This window comes from Mesoplodon densirostris, chromosome 2 (genome assembly GCF_025265405.1).
Source record: "Mesoplodon densirostris isolate mMesDen1 chromosome 2, mMesDen1 primary haplotype, whole genome shotgun sequence".
Taxonomy (NCBI): Eukaryota; Metazoa; Chordata; class Mammalia; order Artiodactyla; family Ziphiidae; genus Mesoplodon; species Mesoplodon densirostris.
This window is the reverse complement of record NC_082662.1, coordinates 108,832,458-108,854,878: the sequence shown is the minus strand read 5'-3', so window position 1 is coordinate 108,854,878 and position 22,421 is coordinate 108,832,458. Positions and strand designations below refer to the sequence as shown.

General features: G+C 38.7%; 1 protein-coding gene across 2 annotated transcripts in view; it reads right to left on the bottom strand.

Annotated features, from left to right (window-relative positions):
- Positions 1-12,143: 12,143 nt before the first annotated feature.
- The window catches only part of LOC132481960 (flavin-containing monooxygenase 5-like), a 29,950-nt gene continuing 19,672 nt past the window's right edge, over positions 12,144-22,421 (bottom strand). Inside the window, exons 6-8 of one of the 2 annotated variants that reach the window (XM_060086917.1) lie at positions 19,550-19,902; positions 13,642-13,714; positions 12,144-12,489 (exon numbers count right to left, since the gene is read on the bottom strand). In XM_060086917.1, coding sequence (XP_059942900.1) covers positions 12,144-12,489; positions 13,642-13,714; positions 19,550-19,902 — 772 coding nt within the window. Of the gene's footprint in view, positions 12,490-13,641; positions 13,715-19,549; positions 19,903-22,421 lie in introns of those variants that run through there. The other variant, XM_060086926.1, reaches the window with a different exon arrangement.

The window sequence follows — 22,421 nt, the reverse complement described above, 5'->3', positions numbered from 1 at the left end:
AATCCTAACTAATACATTGGATTGGTGAAAGTATTACCTACACAGATGTGAACTAGAATAATGCTGCACATCCATGTTCATGGCAGCATTATTCACAAAAACCAAAACATGGAAACAACCTAAGTGTCTATCAGTGGATAAATAGAGAAAGAAAATTGTGGTGTATATACACAATGGTATATTATTCAGCAAAGAGATGAAGGAAATCCTGCCTTTGCAACAACATGGATGGACCTTGAAGGCATTATGCTAAGTGAAATAAGTAAGACAGAGAAAGAGAAATATTGTATGATCTCACTCCTATGTGGAATCTAAAAAACAGAACAAAGCACCTGAACTCATAGATGCACAGAACAGATTTGTGGTTGGCAGAGGCGGGGGGTGGGCAAAATGGGTGAAGGGGGTCAAAAGGTAAATACTTCCAGTTATAAGATAAACAAGTCCTGGGGATATAATGTACAGCATGGTGACTACAGTTAACAATACTGTACTGTATATTTGAAAGTTGCTAAGAGAGTAGATCTTTAAAGTTCTCATCATAAGAAAAAAATTTGTTAACTATTTGTGGCCATAGATGTAAACTAGATTTACTGTGGTGATCATTTCATAATATATATAGAAATCATTATATTGTACACCTGAAACTAATATAATGTTATATGTCAATTATATATCAATAAAAAATTGAGGTTAAAAAAACTGCTGCAAAATTTAACTACAGGAGTAGTTATATATATAGAGAGGGGGAAAGCTTGGTGCTAAAATCTTCACTGAATGAAGAGGAGTAAATGGGCGGTCCGTAAATAATTTCAAACAGGAGAGGTAGTGGGTGCTTTAAAGAAGCTGGGGAATTTGAGAAAGCAGGGAGAAACAGCAGTGAGGACCAAGGCAGCAAGGAGGATCAAGGAAGACACGCACCCCACCTTCGTTCCCGCGCTAAGATATTGCCTTTTAAAATCCTGTGTTTGATTGAGGAAATAAGATATGGATAGGACATGTCACTTGTGTTTCAAACTAAACAGTATTAGAGATGACATACTGACTCAGATCAATGATGTATCCCAGAATATTTTCTGGAAGAACATGCTTGCCCCACAGACATTTCAAAATGTTAAGTACCCCATAATCTCCTTAATCACTTTTTAATAAAATAGTGAAGTATTATTCACTATTTTATTTACTCCATTAAAGACTCATCCATATTTTAATCTCCCATGTTTAACTTATTCATGTAATTAATCATTAATTTACTGAGGTCTTACTGTGTTTCAGGTACTATATTAGGCACTAGGAACATACAGATTAATTACAAAGTATCTTCCTCAAAGGAATTTACTAGTTCAAGGAGGAACTAGGTGAGAGAAACAATTGGTATTCTATAGTGTGACAATGATAGTCACCAAATATAATTGAGCAATATTCCAGGTGCAGTGTGAAGCATAAAGATAGGTCACCTATTTCATCCCGGAGATTTCTGGAATAGGTAACAGATTACGTGAATCTTGAAGGTGAAATAGGTTGGGCAAGTGGAAAATATAATAAGAGGAGGATACAGCATGAGAATGTGTGTAGAAGCATGGAAAAACACAGCACTTTGGGAAATTCCAAGTAGCAGCCTGGAGGATGTTTGTATAGTATTATACATTATATTACTACTGACAAAAGTAACCATGCACAGATCCAGTATTGAGTAAAATTATCTCACTTATGAATGTACTTGTTATTAATATACCATACATTTTCCTAGTGGAGACTATTGGCCTAATGTGCTCAGCTATAAGAAAGAACTTACCTACGTATTTTAAGAAAATGTGTCTTTTGACCTCATATTACCATTTTCTCCTCTCTACAACTGTAGTCTATACTTATTCAACAAAGGAACAAAATTGCTATAGTAAGTAATAGTATGCTTTATTAGAAGAACTTAATTTGTAGAGTAATCAAGGGAAAAGATAGTAATTTAAATGAATGGTACTATCCAATATTCTTCCTCCTCTGAGAAAATTCCACTAGACTATGCCTCTGGGTCATATCCTGAACCAAAAGAATATTTTTTTTAATAATTTTAAAATTTTGAATAGTTTTAGATTTACAAAAAACTGGGAAGATAGTACAGAGTTCCTGTATATCCCACACCCAGTTTATTTTATTGTTCACATCTTACATTACAGTGCTACATTTGTCACAACCAATAAACCAATCAGTACATTGTTATTAACCAGAATCCATACTTTATTAATATTTCTTCCATTTCTACTTAATGTCTTTCTATGTTCCAAGATCCCATCCAAGATACATTACATTTAGACATCAGGTCTCCTTAGGCTCCTCTATACTATGACAATTTCTCAGACATTCCTTTTTCTTTGATGAGCTTCACAGTTTTGAGATGGTCAGGTATTTTGTAAGATATTCCTGAACCTGGGTTTGTCTGATGTTTTCCTCATGGTTAGACTGGGTTATGGTTTTAGGGAGGAAGACCACAGAGGCAAAGTACCCTTCTCATCACATCATATCAAGAGTACATACTATCCACATGACTTTACTGTTGATGTTAATCTTGATCACCCAGCTGAGGTAGTGTTTGTCAGATTTCTCCACCGTTAAGTTATTTTTCTCCCTTTACTGCTCTTTGGAAGGAAGTCACTCTATGCAGCCTACACTTAAGGAATGGGGAGTTTCCTCCAACTCCTAGAGGGCAGAGTATTTATATAAATTGTTTGAAATTCTTCCATATGGGAGTTTTCTCTATTCTACCCCACTTATTATTCAATCACTTATTTATACCATTATGGACTGATGGGTATTTTTTATACTTTATATTATAATCCAATGCTAGGCTATTTATATTGTTGTTCAAATTGTTCCAGCTTTGGCCATTGGGACCACTTTCAGTTGGTTCCTGTGTCCCTGTGACATATCCCCTATCAGTTTGCTTTTTGAGCACTTCCTTACTTTCTGGCACTACAAGAAAGCATTTTTCTGTATAATATAATTGGGGAAATGATACAACCTTTTAATATAATTACAAAAGCAAGATGTGGTAAATTGATGAATATTAATACACATTCACCAGTAGCTAGGGCTTTGTATCTTGAATTGTTTTGAGTTCACTTTCCTATTCACATCCTACTTTTAGCTTGGATTAGAATTTAACCAATGATTTTTTTTTTTTGGTAACCTTCCATATTATAAGTAAAATGAGAGAATCAATGAACTTAGAATTACATGCTTTTTATTTAAAGAGGAAACTGGGGTACTTATTGCTGATAACTAGGAATTACATTATCACAGGACTTTAATTCAACAGACTTACATGCTGAAAGAGGGATATTTATTTGTTAAAAGAAGGAAATGGAAAACAAGCAGCTTTCAATTTACCTTTGAATTAGAAGAGTCTGCAGATTCAAAGGTACTAGGTCCATTTCAATAGAGGATAAATCCCCAGTATCACAAGGATTATGGAAGAAAAAAGACCTTCTAATTCTCAAAAAGCATTTCCACAGGTGAAATTAGGTGAAATAGCAGGGAATTGTACAAATAGTTACATGATTAGGAGGAAGTTGTAGTTCTCACATTTCTGGTTCTCTTATTTATTGTACATTGGGAAAGATAATGATTTCTAATGTTGTTCTTCCAGTTGTTCAAATTTATTTTTTGGTTAAGCAATAGGTAGCAATCCCAAATGTATTACACCACAGCTTATTTATGAACACATTTGGCTGGTACATCCAGTTCCTTTCTTCATGAAATTAGGTGTGCCAGACATCTAACATTTAGTTAACTACTCTGACAGACAAGAAGAGAGCAAAACTTCTAGGGATGAGAAAACAGAATCAACAGCAGCACTTGGACATAAACTGGAGTCCTTGGTTTCATTTCATTTGCTTTGTTTTTCATAACTACAGTGTGCGACATAAGAAGAACTATTATAAGCAGAATACCCCTACATTTAGTTGTTATCAATCCTAATTTATTACATAACTGACCTCTTTGAATACTTATTACTTAGGCTCTCTGTGTGGGAGGGTGAGGAGGGGAGAAAGTAGGAGGTGGGAGGAGAAAATCCAATCACATTTGTAGGCCACACCACAGCAGTTGATGACTACTTATCATAGTTCTAAGATAAAGTCTTGTATCCTAATACAGGAACTAAGAGATCAAAAAAGACTGGACAGCTCATTTAAAATCCCAAGTTTTTCAGCTAAGTTGAACATGTTGGCAGCTGCTAGATTGTTAGAATGATCCATGAGCCTAGAAAGTTGAAGGTAGTTTCTTCATTGAGAAAATAGAGATGTTTTGCTTAGAGGAAAAGAGTGAAAATGACAAGGTATCAGACACCCTAGTGAACAGCTAGTGAAACAAAGTGTTTAAGTATCTATATATCTTATCTTAGATATATACAACTGTTATAAATCCATTATTTCCCTTATCTCTCAGGAAAAATACATTTAGTTACAATATTAAAAACAAATAAATTGATTCCTTCTAGAGTATTTTTAATTTAATCTTTAAAAAAGATTAAACTTCCAGTGGAAAACCAAATACTGTCAGAAGCACAGTTACATGGAGTCACCCATTTCTTATGTAGATATTGGCTTATGCTCCCCACCATAATATTTGATAAATGACAGCAAACATTTATTAAGCACCTACCACAAGGGTGGAGTCAAGATGATAGACTAGGAGGACGCGGAATTCGCGTCTCTGCACAACTAAGGCACCTACCAGGTACTGGTGGGGGACCACGGACACCTAAGGGGATGGGAGGAACCCCCAGCCACCAGGAAGGATGTGGGGCATGCGGCATGTGAGGGGGGAGGAGAAGTGGAGGCAGGACGGGACTGGCACTCCTGAGCGGTGGCTGGGGGAAGGGAAGGGATCCCACTCTTGCAGGGGAAAATTGGTCATTGGGAGGGCAGAGGAGCAAAAGGCAGCATGACCAGGTTTCCCCCGCCCACTTGGGCCCCCAGGAGCCTGCTGAGAAACCGGGCCTGATCCTCTGCTCACTGAGGCCCCCTCCAGCCATGCGGGTCCTGAGGGAGTGGGAGGGAGGGAAAGGGGAGAAAAAGTAAAGGCTGGACCTACAGGACCAGCACCCCTGAGGGGTGGCTGGGGGAGGGGAGGAGTCCTACACCCAGTGGGACCCACCCACGGTTAGCGGTCAAGCGGGGATGGGGGAGAGCCTGGGGGAGACCCGGGGAGAGGGGGCTTGGAGGAATGGAAGAGAACCCGGCCAGTGTTTTCCCTGTGCACTTGGGCACCGGGGAGCTCCCCAGCCTAATCCTCTTCCCTCAGAGCCTCCCTCCTGCCACACAGAGCCCAAGCCTCACCCCTACATCCCGCCCAGGGCCCTACCTCTACACTCGGAGAGCCCCTCTGAGAGCCCCTCCAACCACGCTGGGCCTAAATCCCATCCATACGCCCTCACCCAGGGCCTTACCTCCAAACTTCGGAACTCCACATTCCGAGGGCCCTCCTTTGGAGGTGCTACCTCTCCCCTTTCACGGGCAGGTCCTAAGCAGGGCTCCACCCCACGCCTGAATGTCACCCTGACTAGGCCCTGCCCCATGCTCAAAAGTCACCCCCACCACTGCCTAAGTTCCACCCCTGCCTAAACTCTGCCCCCCATAGCCAAGGCTTTTTTTTTTTCTTTTTCTTTTTCCTCTTTTAGATTGGGGTTCTGTTTTACCTTGTTGTTGATTCATTTATATTTTTATTTTTTCTAATAAATCTTTTATTTTTCTTATTTTATTTTATTCTTTTTACTTTGTTATTGTTCTGCTCCTTTTGGCTTGTTTCCCCCTCTTTTTTTTTTTTGTTTTGTTCTGTTTTTATTTTTATTTTTTTGCGGTACATGGGCCTCTCACTGTTGTGGCCTCTCCTGTTGCAGAGCACAGGCTCTGGACGCACAGGCTCAGCGGCCATGGCTCATGGGCCCAGCCGCTCCGCGGCATGTGGGATCTTCCCAGACCGGAGCACAAACCCGTGTCCCCTGCATCAGCAGGCGGACTCTCAACCACTGCACCACCAGGGAAGGCCCCCCGTCATTTTTTTTTTTTTTCTTTCTTTTTTCTGTTGTGGTTTTGTTTTACCTTGTTGCAGTTGTTTCAATTATATTTTTATTTGTCCTAATACATTTTTTATCTTTCTAATTTTATTTTGTTTTTTATTCATTGTTATTGTACTGTTCCTTCTTTTCTCTCTCTTTTTTTTTTTTTAACCATGCCACGATTTGCAGGATCTTGGTTCTCAGGCTGGAGGTTGGGCCTGAGCTCCTGTGGTGGGAGCTCTGAATCCAAACCACTGGACTAACAAGGATCCTCAGACCCCAGGGAATATTAATCAGAGTGAGGCCTCCCAAAGATCCTCATCTTGGCACCAAGACCCAGCTCTATCCAACTGCCTGCAAACTCCAGTGCTGGACGCCTCAGGCCAAACAACCAGTGAGACTGGAATACAGCCCCACCCATAAAAAATAAATATGACAAAGATATGTTGCAGACAAAGTAGCAAGGTAAAAACCTACAAGACCAAATAAATGCAGATGAAATAGGCAACCTACCTGAAAAAGAATTCAGAGCAATGATAGTAAAGATGATCCAAAATCTCAGAAACAGAATGGAGAAAATACAAGAAACATTTAACAAGGATCTAGAAGAACTAAAGAGCAAACAGTGATGAACAATACAATAACTGAAATTAAAAATACTCTAGAAGGAATCAATAGCAGAATAACTGAGGCAGAAGAACGGATAAGTGAGCTGGAAGATAAAATGGTGGAAGGAGCAGAATCGTGCAGGGAGCAGAAAAAAGAATGAAAAGAACAGAGGACAGTCTCAGAGACCTCTGGGACAACATTAAACACACCAACATTTGAATTAGAGGGGTCCCAGAAGAAGAAGAGAAAAAGAAAGTGTCTGAGAAAATATTTGAATAGATTATAGTCAAAAACTTCTGTAACATGGGAAAGGAAATAGTCAGTCAACTCCAGGAAGTGCAGAGAGTCCCATACAGGATGAACCCAAAGAGAAACATGCTGACACACATATTAATCAAACTATTACAAACTAAATACAAAGAAAAAATATTGAAAGCAACATGGGAAAATCCACAAATAACATACAAAGGAATCCCCATAAGATTAACAGATGATCTTTCAGCAGAAACTTTGCAAGCCAGAAAGGAGTGGCAGGACATATTTAAAGTTATGAAAGAGAAAAACTGACAACCAAGATTAGTCTACCTGTCAAGGATCTCATTCAGATTTGATGGAGAAATCAAAAGCTTTACAGACAAGCAAAAGCTAAGGGAATTCAGCACCACCAAACCAGCTTTACAACAAAAGGCTAAAGGAACTTCTCTAAGTGGGAAACACTAGAGAAGAAAAAGACCCACAAAAACAAACCTAAATCAATTAAGAAGCTGGTAATAGGAACATACATGTTGATAATAACCTTGAATGTAAATGGATTAAATGCTCCAACCAAAAGAAACAGACTGGCTGAATAGATACAAAAACAAGACCCTTATATATGCTATCTACAAGAAACCCACTTCAGATCTAGGAACACATATAGACTGAAAGTGAGGGGATGGAAAAAGTTATTCCATGCCAATGGAAATCAAAAGAAGGCTGGAGTAGCAATACTCATACAAGATAAAATAGTTTTAAAATAAAGACTGTTACAAGAGATAAGGAAGGACACTACATCATGATCAAGGGATCAATCCAAGAAGAAAACGTAACAACTATAAATATTTATGCACCCAACATAGGAGTACCTCAATACATAACGCAAATATTAACAGCCATAAAAGGGGAAATCAACAGTAACACGATAGTAGTGGGGGACTTTAACACCCCACTTACACCAATAGGCAGATCATCTAGAGAGAAAATAAATAAGGAAACACAAGTTTTAAAAGACACAATAGACCAAAGAGACCTAATTGATATTTTTAGGACATTCCACCTGAAAGTGGAAAAATACACTTTCTTCTGAGGTGCACATGGAATGCTCTCCAGAACAGATCACAAATCAAGCCTTGGAAAATTTAAGAAAATTGAAATCATATCAAGCATGTTTTCCAACCACAATGCTATGAGATTAGAAAGCAATTACAGGAAAAAGAACAGTAAAACACAAATACATGGAGGCTAAACAGTGCGCTGCTAAATAACCAAGAGATCAATGAAGAAATCAATGAAGAAATCAAAAAATACCTACAAACAAATGATGACGAAAACACAATGATCCAAAACCTATGGGACACAGCTTAAGCAGTTATAAGAGGGAAGTTCATAGCAATTCAAGCTCACCTCAAGAAACAAGAAAAATCTCAAATAAACAATCTAACCGTACAACTAAAGCAACTAGAAAAAGAACAAAGAAAACCCAAAGGTAGTAGAAGGAAAGAAATCATAAGATCAGAGCAAAAATAAATGAAATAGAAACAAAGAAAACAATAGCAAAGATCAATAAAACTAAAAACTGGTTCTTTGAGAAGATAAACAAAATTGATAAACCTTTACCCAGACTTATCAATAAAAAAAGGGAGAGGACTCAAATCAATAAAATTAGAAATGAAAAAGGAGAGATTACAACTGACACCACAGAAATACAAAAGATTATAAGAGACTACTACAAGCAACTCTATGCCAATAAAACAGACAACCTGGAAGAAATGGACAAATTCCTGGAAAAGTACAACTTTCCAAGATTGAACCAGGAAGAATTAGAAAACATAAACAGACCAATCACAGGTTATGAAATTGAAACTGTAATTAAAAATCTTCCAACAAACAAAATTCTAGAACCAGATGGCTTCACAGGAGAATTCTGTCAAACACTTAGAGAAGAGTTAACACCTATCCTTCTCAAACTCTTCCGAAAAATTGTGGAGGGAGGAACACTCCCAAATCTCCCAAATCATTCTACAAGGGCCTCCATCACCCTGATACCAAAACCAAACAAACATATCACAAAAAACGAAAATTAGAGACCAATATCACTGATGAACATAGACGCAAAAATCCTCAACAAAATACTGGCAAACAGAATCCAACAACACATTAAAAGAACTATACACCATGATCAAGTGGGAGTTATTGCAGGGATCCAAGGATTCTTCAATATATGCAAAACAACCAATGTGATACACCATATTAACAAATCAAGGAATAAAAACCATATGATTATCTCAATAAATGCAGAAAAAGCTTTTGGCAAAATTCAACACCCATCTATGATAAAAACTCCAGAAAGTGGGCATAGAGGGAACCTATCTCAACGTAATAAAAGCCATATATGACAAACCCACAGCAAACATCATTCTCAGTGGTGAAAAACTGAAAGCATTTCCTCTAAGATCAGAGACAAGGATGTCCACTCTTGCCACTATTATTCAACATAGTATTGGAAGTCCTAGCCGCAGCAATCAGAGAAGAAAAAGAAATAAAAGGCATACAAATTGGAAAAGAAGTAAAACTGTGACTGTTTGCCGATGACATGATACTATACATAGAAAATCCTAAATATGTCACCAGAAAACTACTAGAGCTAACCAATGAATTTGGTAAGGTTGCGGGATACAAAATTAATGCACAGAAATCTCTTACACTCCTATACACTAACAACAAAAGATCAGAAAGAGAAATTGAGGAAACAATCCGATTTATCATCACAACAACAACAAAAAAAAATAGCTAGGAATAAACCTACCTCAGGAGGCAAAAGACCTGTACTCAGAAAACTATAAAACACTGATGAAAGAAATCAAAGATAACATAAACAGATGGAGAGGTATACCATGCTTCTGAATTGGAAGAATCAATATTGTGAAAATGACTATACTACCCAAAGCAATCTACAGATTCAATGCAATCCTTATAAAATTAACAGTGGCATTTTTCACAGAACTAGAACAAAAAATTCCACAATTTTATATGGAAATACAAAAGACCCCAAATAGGGCTTCCCTGGTGGCGCAGTGGTTGAGAATCTGCCTGCCGATGCAGGGGACATGGGTTCGTGCCCCGGTCTGGGAAGATCCCACATGCCGCGGAGCAGCTGGGCCCGTGAGCCATGGCCACTGAGCCTGCACGTCCGGAGCCTGTGCTCCACAATGGGAGAGGCCATAACAGTGAGAGGCCCGTGTACTGCAAAAAAAAAAAAAAAAAAAAAAAAAAAGACCCCAAATAGCCAAAGCAATCTTGAGAAAGAAAAACGGAACTGGAGGAATCGGGCTCCCCAGCTTCAGACTATACTACAAAGCTGCAGTAATCAAGATAGTATGGTACTGGCACAAAAACAGAAATATAGATCAATAGAACAGAATAGAAAGCCCAGAGATAAACCCATGCACATAGGGTCACCTTGTCTTTGATAAAGGAGACAAGAATATACAATGGAGAAAACACAGCCTCTTCAATAAGTGGTGCTTGGAAAACTGGACAGCTACATGTAAAAGAATGAAATTAGAACACACCCTAACTCCAGATACAAAATAAACTCAAAATGTATTAAAGACCTAAATGTAATGCCAGACACTATAAAACGCTTAGAGGAAAACATAGGGAGAACACTCTATGATATAAATCACAGCAAGATCCTTTTTGACCCACCTCCTAGAATAAGGGAAATAAAAACAAAAATAAACAAATGGGACCTAATGAAACTTAAAAGCTTTTGCACAGCAAAGGAAACCATAAACAAGAGGAAAAGACAACCCTCAGAATGCGAGAAAGTATTTGCAAATGAAGCAACTGACAAAGGATTAATCTCCAAAATATACAATCAGCTCCTGCAGCTCAATATCATAAAAACAAACAACCCAATCCAAAAATGGGCAGAAGACCTAAATAGATATTTCTCCAAAGAAGACATACAGATAGCTAACAAATACATGAAAATATGCTCAATGTTACTAATCATTAGAGAAATACAAATCAAAACCAAAATGAGGTATCACCTCACACTGGTCAGAATGGCCATCAGCAAAAAATCTATTAACAATAAATGCTGGAGAGGGTGTGGAGAAAAGGGAACCCTCTTGCACTGTTGGTGGGAATGTAAATTGATACAGCCACTATGGAGAACAGTATGTAGGTTCCTTAAAAAACTACAAATAGAACTACCATATGACCCAGCAATCCCACTATTGGGCATATACCCTGAGAAAACCGTAATTCAAAAAGAGTCATGTACCACAATGTTCATTGCAGCACTATTTACAATAGCCAGGACATGGAACCAACCTAAGTGCCCATTAACAGATGAATGGATAAAGAAGATGTGGCACATATATATATTGGAATATTACTCAGCCATAAAGAGGAACGAAATTGAGTTATTTGTGCTGAGGTGCATGGACCTAGAATCTGTCATACTGAGTGAAGTATGTCAGAAAGAGAAAAACAAATACCATATGCTAATGCATATATATGCGATTTTAAAAAGCGGTACAGATGAACCTAGGGGCAGGGCAGGAATAAAGACACAGACTTAGAGAACGGACTTGAGGACACGGTGGGGGGGGAAGGGGAAGCTGGGATGAAGTGAGAGAGCAGCACTGACATATATACACTACCAAATGTAAAATGGATGGCTAGTGGGAAGCTGCTGCATAGCACAGGGAGATCAGCTCGATGCTTTGTGATGACCTAGAGGGGTGGGATAGGGAGGGTGGGAGAGAAGCTGAAGAGGGAGGGGATATGGGGATATATGTATACATATAGCTGACTCACTTTGTTGTACAGCAGAAACGAACACAATATTGTAAAGCATTTATACGCCAATAAAGATGTAAAAAAAAAAAAAAAGAAAAGAAAGTGCCTACCACATGTCAGGAACTCTGCTAAGGACAAACAAAGATGACTAACAGAGTACCTGAGCTCACAGTCCAGGAATTACTGGAAGGAAAAAGTGATGGGTTATAAGAGTAAGGGAGGCAAGTCAGTACAAATGAAAAGCTGAGATTTCACTGTAGGGAAAAGAGGAAAAAGGATTAATGCTTTGGAAAGAGAAATAAAAGTAGATTTCTGGGCAATGTGAAGCTGAGAGTTGTTCAATCTTGTCAGGTTCTAAAGGCATCTCCAGATCCAGCTTTCAAAGAAAACTGGGACAATGACAATGGAACAGCTAAAAATAGGTCATAATTATAGCAAAGAAAGCCACAGCCAGCATAAACCTGGCCATTGTTATTGTTGAAGTTGTGGAATTGCTGCTTTCAGTTACTCTTGTCATTAGCGGCTTCCTGATACGATCTTCTGTGGTGAGGATAGCTTTTCGAGCTCCATCCCACTTTCCAGGGCCCTGTAGCCGATACTGGATTGAAGTACAGGGTCCCCAAAATAACTGTAATGCCAATTTGGGGTCAGTGAAGGCCAGGGACAGCAGATTGGGCCTGACGCCCACCAGATCAGCAAGCTCATCCATGGTATCTATATAGTCTCCCTGAATGGTATGGCGTTGGCTGTCCACATACCTGAAGCAGAGAAGACAGAAGCCATGCCTATTAACAATTCAGTCAATCCATCAATTAATCAATGCTTTCTATCTGCTCTTGGCTCAATATTGGGCTAGGAGCTGTAGAAAATAGAGAAGAAAGACACTGTCTCTATCCTTAAGGGCCTTATAGTCCACTGGACTAGATAAGATAGATACACATGAAACAGAGAAGAATATAAGACTTTTGGTAAATCATGTGGTATTATACTCCTAAATAGAAATGTAGAAGAGGGTAGTTAAAATCGAGCTATGATAAGTTCTTGAAGGATGTGGAAGAAATAGATAAGCTGAGAACAAAGAGGAAAGTATTACAAGTCAATATATGTAATGTAGATTATATTTTGTAGGAGTTTGGCAGTGAAAGGAAGGAGGAAAATAGGAAAGCACCTAGAAAGGGTATCAGGGTTAAATAAAAAATGTCTTTCTCCTCCGTGCAGAAGGGAGAGTTATGCTGGTATAATCAATTGAAGAAAACCACATCTTTGGGCATGGGATGATTGTGCCTCTGACTTTTCCACAAAAATTTAGGAACTTCATCAACAGACTTTGTTCAAATAAAGATCACCAAGTGAATAAACACAAGTTCTGAAATTCAGATTGCTAAATGTGTCCACCCAAGCACTAAAATATTGGCTGATGGTACCACCTTCCCAGATCCTATAGATTACTCATACCAAGAGCCACTGTGACCTAAGTACGCTGTCACATGACAGCCAGCAAAGTGGCCTCTGCAGATTTGTAATCTACCTACAGATTTGTAATTTAACCATATCTACCTCTCATTAATTCATCACTGCCTTTCCTTTCTCTGGCAGCTCTAACAGCCCTTCAAGTAATCCTTGCCAAAATAATATACCTGGTTTTCTCTCCATGTGGTTTTTCCTACTTGACTTTTCTTTTAGGCCCTAAACATAGAATGTTCTTAAGCTTTTCTCTCCTTTCCCATCCATATTCAAACTACTTGGTGGTATTTCTCTATTCTATTGTCACAAACTATTATTTCCTTTTCCTCCAAAATATAATCTAAATCCTTAAACAGACACGAGGACAATAAATACAGTACAACATTGCTCTTATTAAGAAAGAAGTGGGAAAAAGTAACCACCTATCTTCCTAGGAGAATTCTTACCTTTTGGCCATATCCTCTCGAACCTTAGCTATTTCTTTTATCATTTCATTTTGTGAGGGCAATGTCTTTATCCCTAAAGAGAAAAATCGAAATTTTAAGTGTAAAATTAAAATTACCTCAGTATGAACACTAATCCTATTAACAATTACCATGTTATGGAAAATCCAAAGGAATACAGGCTAGTTGTCTGTACCACGGAGGTTACACCTTCACTTGATCACCTTAGCCTACCACCACCAGAATATAATCATATTAACCTCAGTAGCTTACTCTTTTCTACTTTGTCTTTGGAAGATATTTCTCCTGATCTGCTTCCCAACCAATACCTGCCTCCTCCCTAACATAGTCTTTCAATTGGGGAATGAAATAGGGACATGAGGAAATGATAAATGGCCTTAAAAGTATACGGAAAATGAGGTGCAAAGTAAAAGGGTGAGGGGAATATGGGAAACACATCTGTACTTGTACTCTTATTAACAAAGAGGCTTTATACCACAGGGAGAAGGAAGTAAAAGTAAACTCTCAGTCCTGTTGTATGCCTACAGTTCCATGGAAGATAAGCCTTACCTTCTAAATTTTTTTATTTACTGAGAGTGAGGGTAAGGTCAAGGGCAACTCATAATATCCAATCTTAACAGATAAATTTAAGCACCAATGAACAGTTCCAGTGGCAGGAATTTAACACCAAGGACATGGCTAGACAAAGGTAGAATAGTATTTAAGTTGACATAGACAACTCTCAATTTATATGATTAGCTTTATGCCCAGAATTACAGGCACTATGCCATGTAGAAAACTTTAGCCACACCCAACTCCAAAGTGTTACTCCACAATATTCTGGAACGTGTAATTTTAGAATGGGAATATATCTTACCTAATACAATCCTTCTCTCTACAAATACTCTCAAGGGGTTATCTCATTCCTCCTTAAATATTGCTGGTGACGGGGATCTCATCACCTGAGGAGATGATTTAATTGTTTGGCTGCTCTACTTGCTGGAACATTTTTCTTTTCATTGACCCCAGAACCTGGCTCCATGCAACTGGCACCAGTGGACTTAGCTCTGCCTTCTGGGGCCAGTATTAACAAATGACAGTGTTTGAACCATTTGATAACAACTGTCATAACTTCTTTAAGTCTTTTCATTATCAGCCTTAAAGCCTTAACAGTTCCCCATATAACAGGTTTCACGTTCTCTGCCCCACTGGTTGCCTTTTTCTGGGCACACTCTAGTAACTATCCTGGTGTGTCCCTCTTAAAACATGAGACTCAAATTCAACACTCAAGAAATAGCCTTTTGTGTTTTGCCGTGTGTTCTTTTCATTTTAGCCTTGGGAATTATTACGTATGTTCATAACTCAATGAGGAATCACTGAAATGCTTCATTTGAAGTTAATCACAGGTCTTAAGATGCTCATGAAACACGGTTTGAGAGTTGATTTCCCAATTATTTCTCATAGAACCACCGTAATTTTTACTTCTCTTAAGTAGAAACATTATGGAGAAGGAGGTCATTTCTTGCCTGTGATGCAGCCAATTCATCCAAAAAACAAAACAAAACCAAAACCCAATCAAACAAAAAATCACTATAAATTAGATAGGTAAATAGATAGGAATATATAAAGATGTGTACTGTATCCGGTGGTGCAGTTCTTAATTCATTGATACTGTTGTTGCAGTGTTTCCTCGTTCAGGCACATGTCTTTTTTACCATATGTATCTCCCTCCTTCCTATCTTGCTCCTCCTCTTATATTACCAGTTTACATCAATGGACATAGCCCCTGAGCAGATTCATTTTCTCGCTTTCATCTCCAACATATATTCCATCCAAATCTTTTCAAATTCACCAATGAAATTTCATTCAAATTTGTCTCCTTGTATTCCTTTACCTTAGTTTAAAGCCCTCATTACGCCTTTCTTGGACCTTTGTCACAGGCTCGCAACTGACCTATTTCCCATTTCATTTCCCCCTAACACATCTTTTGAATTACAAATCTGATTTGACTCTCCCTCTCCCAGTTAATCCTTCAATTGTTTTCTGTTGCCTACATTGAATGTGAACTTCTTGAATGGCACCTAAGGATTTTTCTTGGTTTTGCTTCTATAAATATCTCCAGCTTCATTTTCTTTAATTCCTATAATACTTTATTTTCCAGAATTCTGAACTCCTTATAGTTCTCAGGACTTGGTTTATTTTGTCATTTTCTCTAACTTTGTATAAATATTACTAATTTTTCTCTTCTCTGTTATGGTCAAGATGGCCTTGTCCTTTTAGTAAACTCTTATTTTTTACAGTGTATTTGCAGTTGTAGGGAGAATTGGGTACTTATTCCTTTCTGCTCCCATAGCCAGCTCCTCTACATTGTTATATGACCCTTGTTTAGGATATAGTAAATATCTGCTGAATGAATGAACACATTAAATGTCTATTTACTTGTCTGTCTTCCTTGCTTGACTCTGAGTTCCGTAGAGATAGGAATTTTCTGTTTGGTCATATTTGCATCTCCAGCACCTAGCAGAGGGTCTGGCATATACTAAGAGGCCAGTAAATGTTAGCTGAAGAATGTTGTTGAAAAACAGTGTGGAGGGCTTCCCTGGTGGCGCAGTGGTTGAGAGTCCACCTGCTGATGCAGGGGACACGGGTTCGTGCCCCGGTCCGGGAAGATCCCACGTGCCTCGGAGTGGCTGGGCCTGTGAGCCATGGCCGCTGAGCCTGCGCGTCCGGAGCCTGTGCTCCGCAACGAGAGAGGCAACGACAGTGAGAGGTCCGCGTACCGCAAAAAAAACAAAACAAAACAGTGTGGAACTGAAGTTCAGAGATTTCCTAAGCGTTCCAAGACAAGGTTCAAATGGGGTAAGCCTGAATTATAACTCTGTGGAACTAAGTCTTTCAGTCGGCTCTCAGGCCTAAGGCAGATTGTATTTATGTAGTCCTGACTAGTCCCTGCACGTTTAATGTAAAGATAATGTTACAAGAGAAGGAGATGTGGCTGCCATTCTGCTCTTTCAGTCCAGTCCAGCCTTTACCATGACTGGAAATTGAGAAGGTAGTTCATAAGCTGAGATCCTCAGATAAGAACTTTCTACTATAGAGTTTAAAAAACCTCCAAAACTAAACTTGCAGTCATCGAATAGAGATGTATTAGCTACCTCCCATGTGCTAGGCACTGGTCTAGACTTGGAAAACAAAGGCAAATAAACATGATTCTTTTATTTAAAGAGCTTTCAATATACTACAAAGAAAGGGAGGAAATAAACAGGCTTTTTCCACACAAATAATGAGTAAAGGGGAGGCATACCAGGCAGAGAGAACAACAGAAGCAAAGGCATAAGGTACAAGAGTACCTGTTGTGTTTGCTGCATAGTGGGTAAGTCATTCAGTGCATCTAGAAGATTGTAGGATGGATGGTAAATACTAGTGAAAGGTGGGCCTGAGAAAGCAGCCTGTATCCAATTTGTGGAGGAACGTGAATGCCATGCTATGACATAATGCTTCCTTGTGATCCAGAGAATTGGTATCATTTCATACGGTTTGCAAGGGAAGAAAGTTACTAAATGAAAGGGAAACACTTGCAAGGACTCTTGAGATGGCTACGAATGAGACAAAAAAAACTAGATTTCTGTCAAGGCAGGCAAGTGGGTTCAGTGTCCTAGAAAAGGGTGGAATATTTTCTTGACAAGAGAACAGTAATCCTAGAGGACAAAGGAAGAAGGGAAATGGGGCTTAGTAGGGAAAGGACAGGCCAGGGAAGAGGACAGGCTGAGTTGGGCAGGTGTGAAAGAATGGGAGAAACTAGCTGATTCTAAAGTCTTAAAATTGGCACAGTGAAAGCAGAATTCAGAGATGAGAAAGCAAGGATTTGGTAAGTAGAGAGTAGAACAAAAAACTCAGGGTTCCTTTTGGAAACTTGATAAATTTATAAGGATTCTCTGATGATTCCTTCCTTCCAAGTGTTAGAAGAAAGCTAGAGGGATTAGCACTAAGCTTTGCTAGCAGAGGAAACTGGGCTTTTTGTGTATTTCCCCTAAGATCCCCTAATCCCATAGCCATAATGCAGAATCTTCCAAATACTCATTTTCCCTAATCCTCTCAGTGGTCCACTTGGTCCTGGAAAAGAGTCTCTATTGTTCAAAGTGTACAAGGTGCTGTGGCCTATTTTAATGCAACTTTTTCTTCTTACTTAATTGACCCAATTAAAAGATCCACTTTATATGACTGGAATTAAGCCAACTTAATGGGTTACTTGCATTGGATTGCTGGTCCAGTGCTCAAGGAGTACATGATCTACTGGATAGAATTAAAAGGAATTAAGAAATGAAAAGAACTTTGGGACTTCCCTGGCAGTCCAGTGGTTAAGACTCCATGCCTCCGCTGCAGGGGGCGTGGGTTCGACCCCTGGTTGGGGAACTATGATTCCCACATGCACCACTGCACAGCCAAAAAATTAAAAAAAAAAAAAAAAAATGAAAGAACTTTGGGGAAATTTGGAAAAGTTTTTTATCTATCAACTCTAACATCATTGCTATTTTTTCCTCTGCTGCCATGAGGATCTTCAATAGGTAAAAAGAATCTGTAATTTCAATAAGAACTCTTTAAAAACATATTTATTTATTTATCTGGCTGTGCCAGGTCTCAGATGTGGCATGCAGGATCCTCTTTGCAGCGTGCTGGATCTTTAGTTGAGGCATGTGGGATCTAGTTCACTGGCCAGGGTTCAAACCCAGGCCCCCTGCATTGGGGATGTGGAGTCTTAGCCACTGGACCACCAGGGAAGTCCCTCAACAAGAACTTTGAATAGTTTTAATTAAACATTAGTAATGGTACAAAGAACTTCTTTGTTAGAAGGAACCTTAAAAGTCATTTGATTTCTCCCTATTCTGAGGCTTGAGTCTACTCCATACTGGCCTGGCCAAAGTTTATTTTTAATGTTAAGCTAATATTGTGCAAAGCCTCAAAATTTCACTCCTTGGTTCTGGTTCAACCCTTTGAAGTGATACTAAGCAAATATATAAAACCTTCTACCATGGGGCATCTCTTCAGGTATCTGAAGGGAACTTCCATATCTCCCCTAAATCTTATCCTCTCCAGGCCAAACCTTTCCAGCTCCTTTAGTTGTACTTCAAATGGCACATTTTCAAACCCCTTAACCACTCTTGTCTCTCTCCTTTTAATGTACTCCAGATTCATTTTTAAAATGTCTGTGGGTGTGGTCTCACCAGTTCAGGGAAGAACAGCTGTAAATTCCAACACATTATAGCTTTTTAATGATGCCAGATATAGTTAAGTCTTTTGGAAGCCACATCATTCTGCTGATTCATATTGAGCCTACTATCCCCAGCCCCAAAGTTTTTTCTCATGTATTCCTAGCCAAAACTTTCTGAAAGGGGGAACATAAAGGGGGGAAAGTAAGACTTTGAGTGGCTGAATCTTCTTCATTCTGGACTAGTCTTTAACCAGCTCTTAATTTTTGTATGAAATGAAATCACAGTACTTCTATATGTGAATTTCTCTAACTATAATGAAAGAAGATTAAATTCTTTTGCTTCACAAATATGTATCAGTTGTCTAAAATCTAGACGAGTGGATTTTAATCTGGAGTGCATATTGGAATCACCTGGGAAACATTTTCTCAGCACTCTTATGTCAGTCCCACACCAGACTTATTAAATAAACACCATCAGGAAAAGCATGTCTGTTTTGGGGAAACTTCCTAGGAGATTCTGCTATATGTCCATGATTATAAGTTACTTCTTTATATTTCCTCAAAAATTAATTTTTGAGCACTAATTTTGTGCCAGGCACTGTTACAATCATACATACTCTCTCAGCTATTTATAAGCAAGAACATAAACATAATTAAACAAACCACTAAGTAATTAGGTAGTCATCTTGCATGGTCACTTACCTTTAAATACTTGAGTGACCCAGCGTCCTTGGAGCTCTGAAATGGGCATAATGGCACCCAAGGGCTGGATCAAGCCTATGATTGCAAGAGTTGGCTTTTCTAGGTTAGGAGGGAAGACCTTTTTATACAGAGATATCTTGTTTTTGACTACTTTGACAGAATCTTCAAGAAAAGGAAAGGCAAAGCTATAGCCTGTAGCAAAGATAACAGCATCAATGTCATCCTCCCTGGAGCCATCGTCAAATATGGCCGCTGTCTCTGTGAATTTCTTCACATTTGTTTTCACCTTCACCAAGCCAGAAATTATACAGTTTGGCAGATCATCATTTATGGTTGGTTGCTGACTCAGAGCTCTGTGAAAGATGATAAAGAAGGAAAAACGAGAGAGATCATGAGAGAGAGAGAGAGATCATTGCCATGTAAATAAAATTATATTTTGATTGAGGTGGTTAATCAATATGCCAATAGTCTTCCTTTATTCATGAAATTTGGGAAAGGTCTAATGTATATCAGCTTGATAAAGATAAGGATCTCAGAGTAAAAGTTGGACCCTGGGGCTTCCCTGGTGGCGCAGTGGTTGAGAGTCCGCCTGCAGATGCAGGGGACACGGGTTCATGCCCCGGTCCAGGAAGATCCCACGTGCCCGGGCTAGGCCTGTGAACAATGGCTGCTGAGCCTGCACGTCCGGAGCCTGTGCTCCGCAACGGGAGAGGCCACAACAGTGAGAGGCCCGCATACCGCAAAAAAAAAAAAAAAAAAAAAGTTGAACCCTGGATGGCATTGAAAGAGAAGCTATTGGAGAAGTGAGGGAAGGATTGTTTTATTTGCAGAGTACATGCATGTTTTCTCAAGGACTAATAATTTTCTCAGTGATATGATAAGGCTACAGTCTAGTAACTTCTACCCATATGTCAAGAAATCTGCAGAACCGGACTATCAGCATTCTGTTGAGTCTCTTTTCCGCTTCAAAGGCCCAAGAGCTAGGCTTGGACCATCATTTTCCAAAAGGTATGATAAATTGCATGTGTATAGTGACTTACAGTTATAAACTGTTTTTACATACATTAACGTATTTGAGTCTCACACAAACCCAACGAAGGAAGCAGGACAGTTGTCATTATCCTGGTTTTATAGATGAGGAAACTGAGGCCTAAAGAAGTTAAGTGGCTTGCCCAAGGTCACACAGCCTAGGATTTTAGGATTTGTATCAAAATGTTTATTCATGAACTCCCTTGAGATACTCTAGGCATGGTAAGTAGTGTTTCCTCTAAATAACATAGGATAAGGTGCAGAATCTTAGACCTTTCTAAAACAGTGTGAATCCTTGGATCCTGTGTTAACAGGCTCTGAGAATCCTCAGCCCATCATGTTCAGACAGAGCTGGCCTCTTCTTAGGAACAAGATATGTTTAAACAGTATTACTGGTTTGCTGAATTTGGTAATTCTTTGACACAAACCTTTAGGTACAGATTCTGTTCTCATTGCAACCTCATCATTTCATCTTTCTCTCCAAACTTACTCCTTTCCACTAACAGTACCACCATCCGCATTGTTGCCCAAACCACAAAACTGTGAGTCTTACATCTGGTCACCAAGGCCATGCTTTCTCCTCTTAACACCCCCAGAATAGTTTTACTTATGCTGTTTCACCTGGGCCATTACAGCTGTCTCTAGGGCCTCCTGCTCCATCCCCTTTCAATCTATCTTCTACATCATTTTTGGAGTGATTGTTCCAAAATGTATTTATTATTATGTCACTCACCTGCTTAAAATCTTTCAGTGGCTCTGGGCTGTCTTCATTCTAAACGTTTTATTTAGCAGAGCATACAAACATTTTCATATATCTGCCCAGTGAACCAGGAGATATACTCAGTCATTCTTCCATCTTTGCCTGTAGTCCAGCCAAACCAAACTATGTGCAGGTCTCAGAGCATAATGTATTTTTTGCTATTCCAAGACCTTGTATTTATAATTAGAATGCTACTTCCTTACCCTATTTGTTTGACTCTCTTCTATTATTCCATATAACCTCAATATATTTTGTGATCACCAAAGTTATGGATGCTATAATTTCCATAATTGGGTGAAATAAATGCCTGAAAGGTTGTTGGCAGACACAGTCTCAAAATATCACCCCACTGATTAATTTCAAAGGAAAAAATATCTTTATAGTAAAGAAACCTAGTAGATACCACCTAGTCCAAGTGATCAAATTTTACATCATTAATATGCAATAAACTGCTATCATACAGCTCCTGATGTGATCCACCAAGAAGGCACAACATAACATATGAGTATTCACACCAAAATTGTTTAACCTAAATAGAGGAAGAACAACTATGAAAGTCCAAATTTAGAGACTTTCTGCAAAATAAATAGCTTCAATTCTTTAAAAAAAATCCATGTCAAAAAAAGAGAGAATTATTTCAGACTGAGAGATTAAAGAAATATGACAACTAAATGCAATGGTGTAATACATGACAGGATCTTGGATTTAAAAATAAAAAAGCTACAGGTAATTCCCTGGCAGTCCAATGGTTAGGACTCTGCACATAAGCCACATGGCATGGCTAATAATTTTAAAGAGCTACAATATTATTGAAACAATTTCGGAAATTTGACTATGCAATATATTAGGTAATGTTATTTTTATCAATGTTAAATTTACTAAGTGTGATAATTATGTTTATGTAGAAGAATGCCCTTTTTCTTAGGCAATATATGCTAAAGAATGTAGGGTAAAATGTCTTACTGACTGCAGCTTACTCTCGAATGGTTCAGAAAAAAAAATGTATGAATACATGTATGTATATATGGATGCCATATATGTACGGATCTATCTATCTCCAGAGAGAGGGAGAGAGAGAAAGCA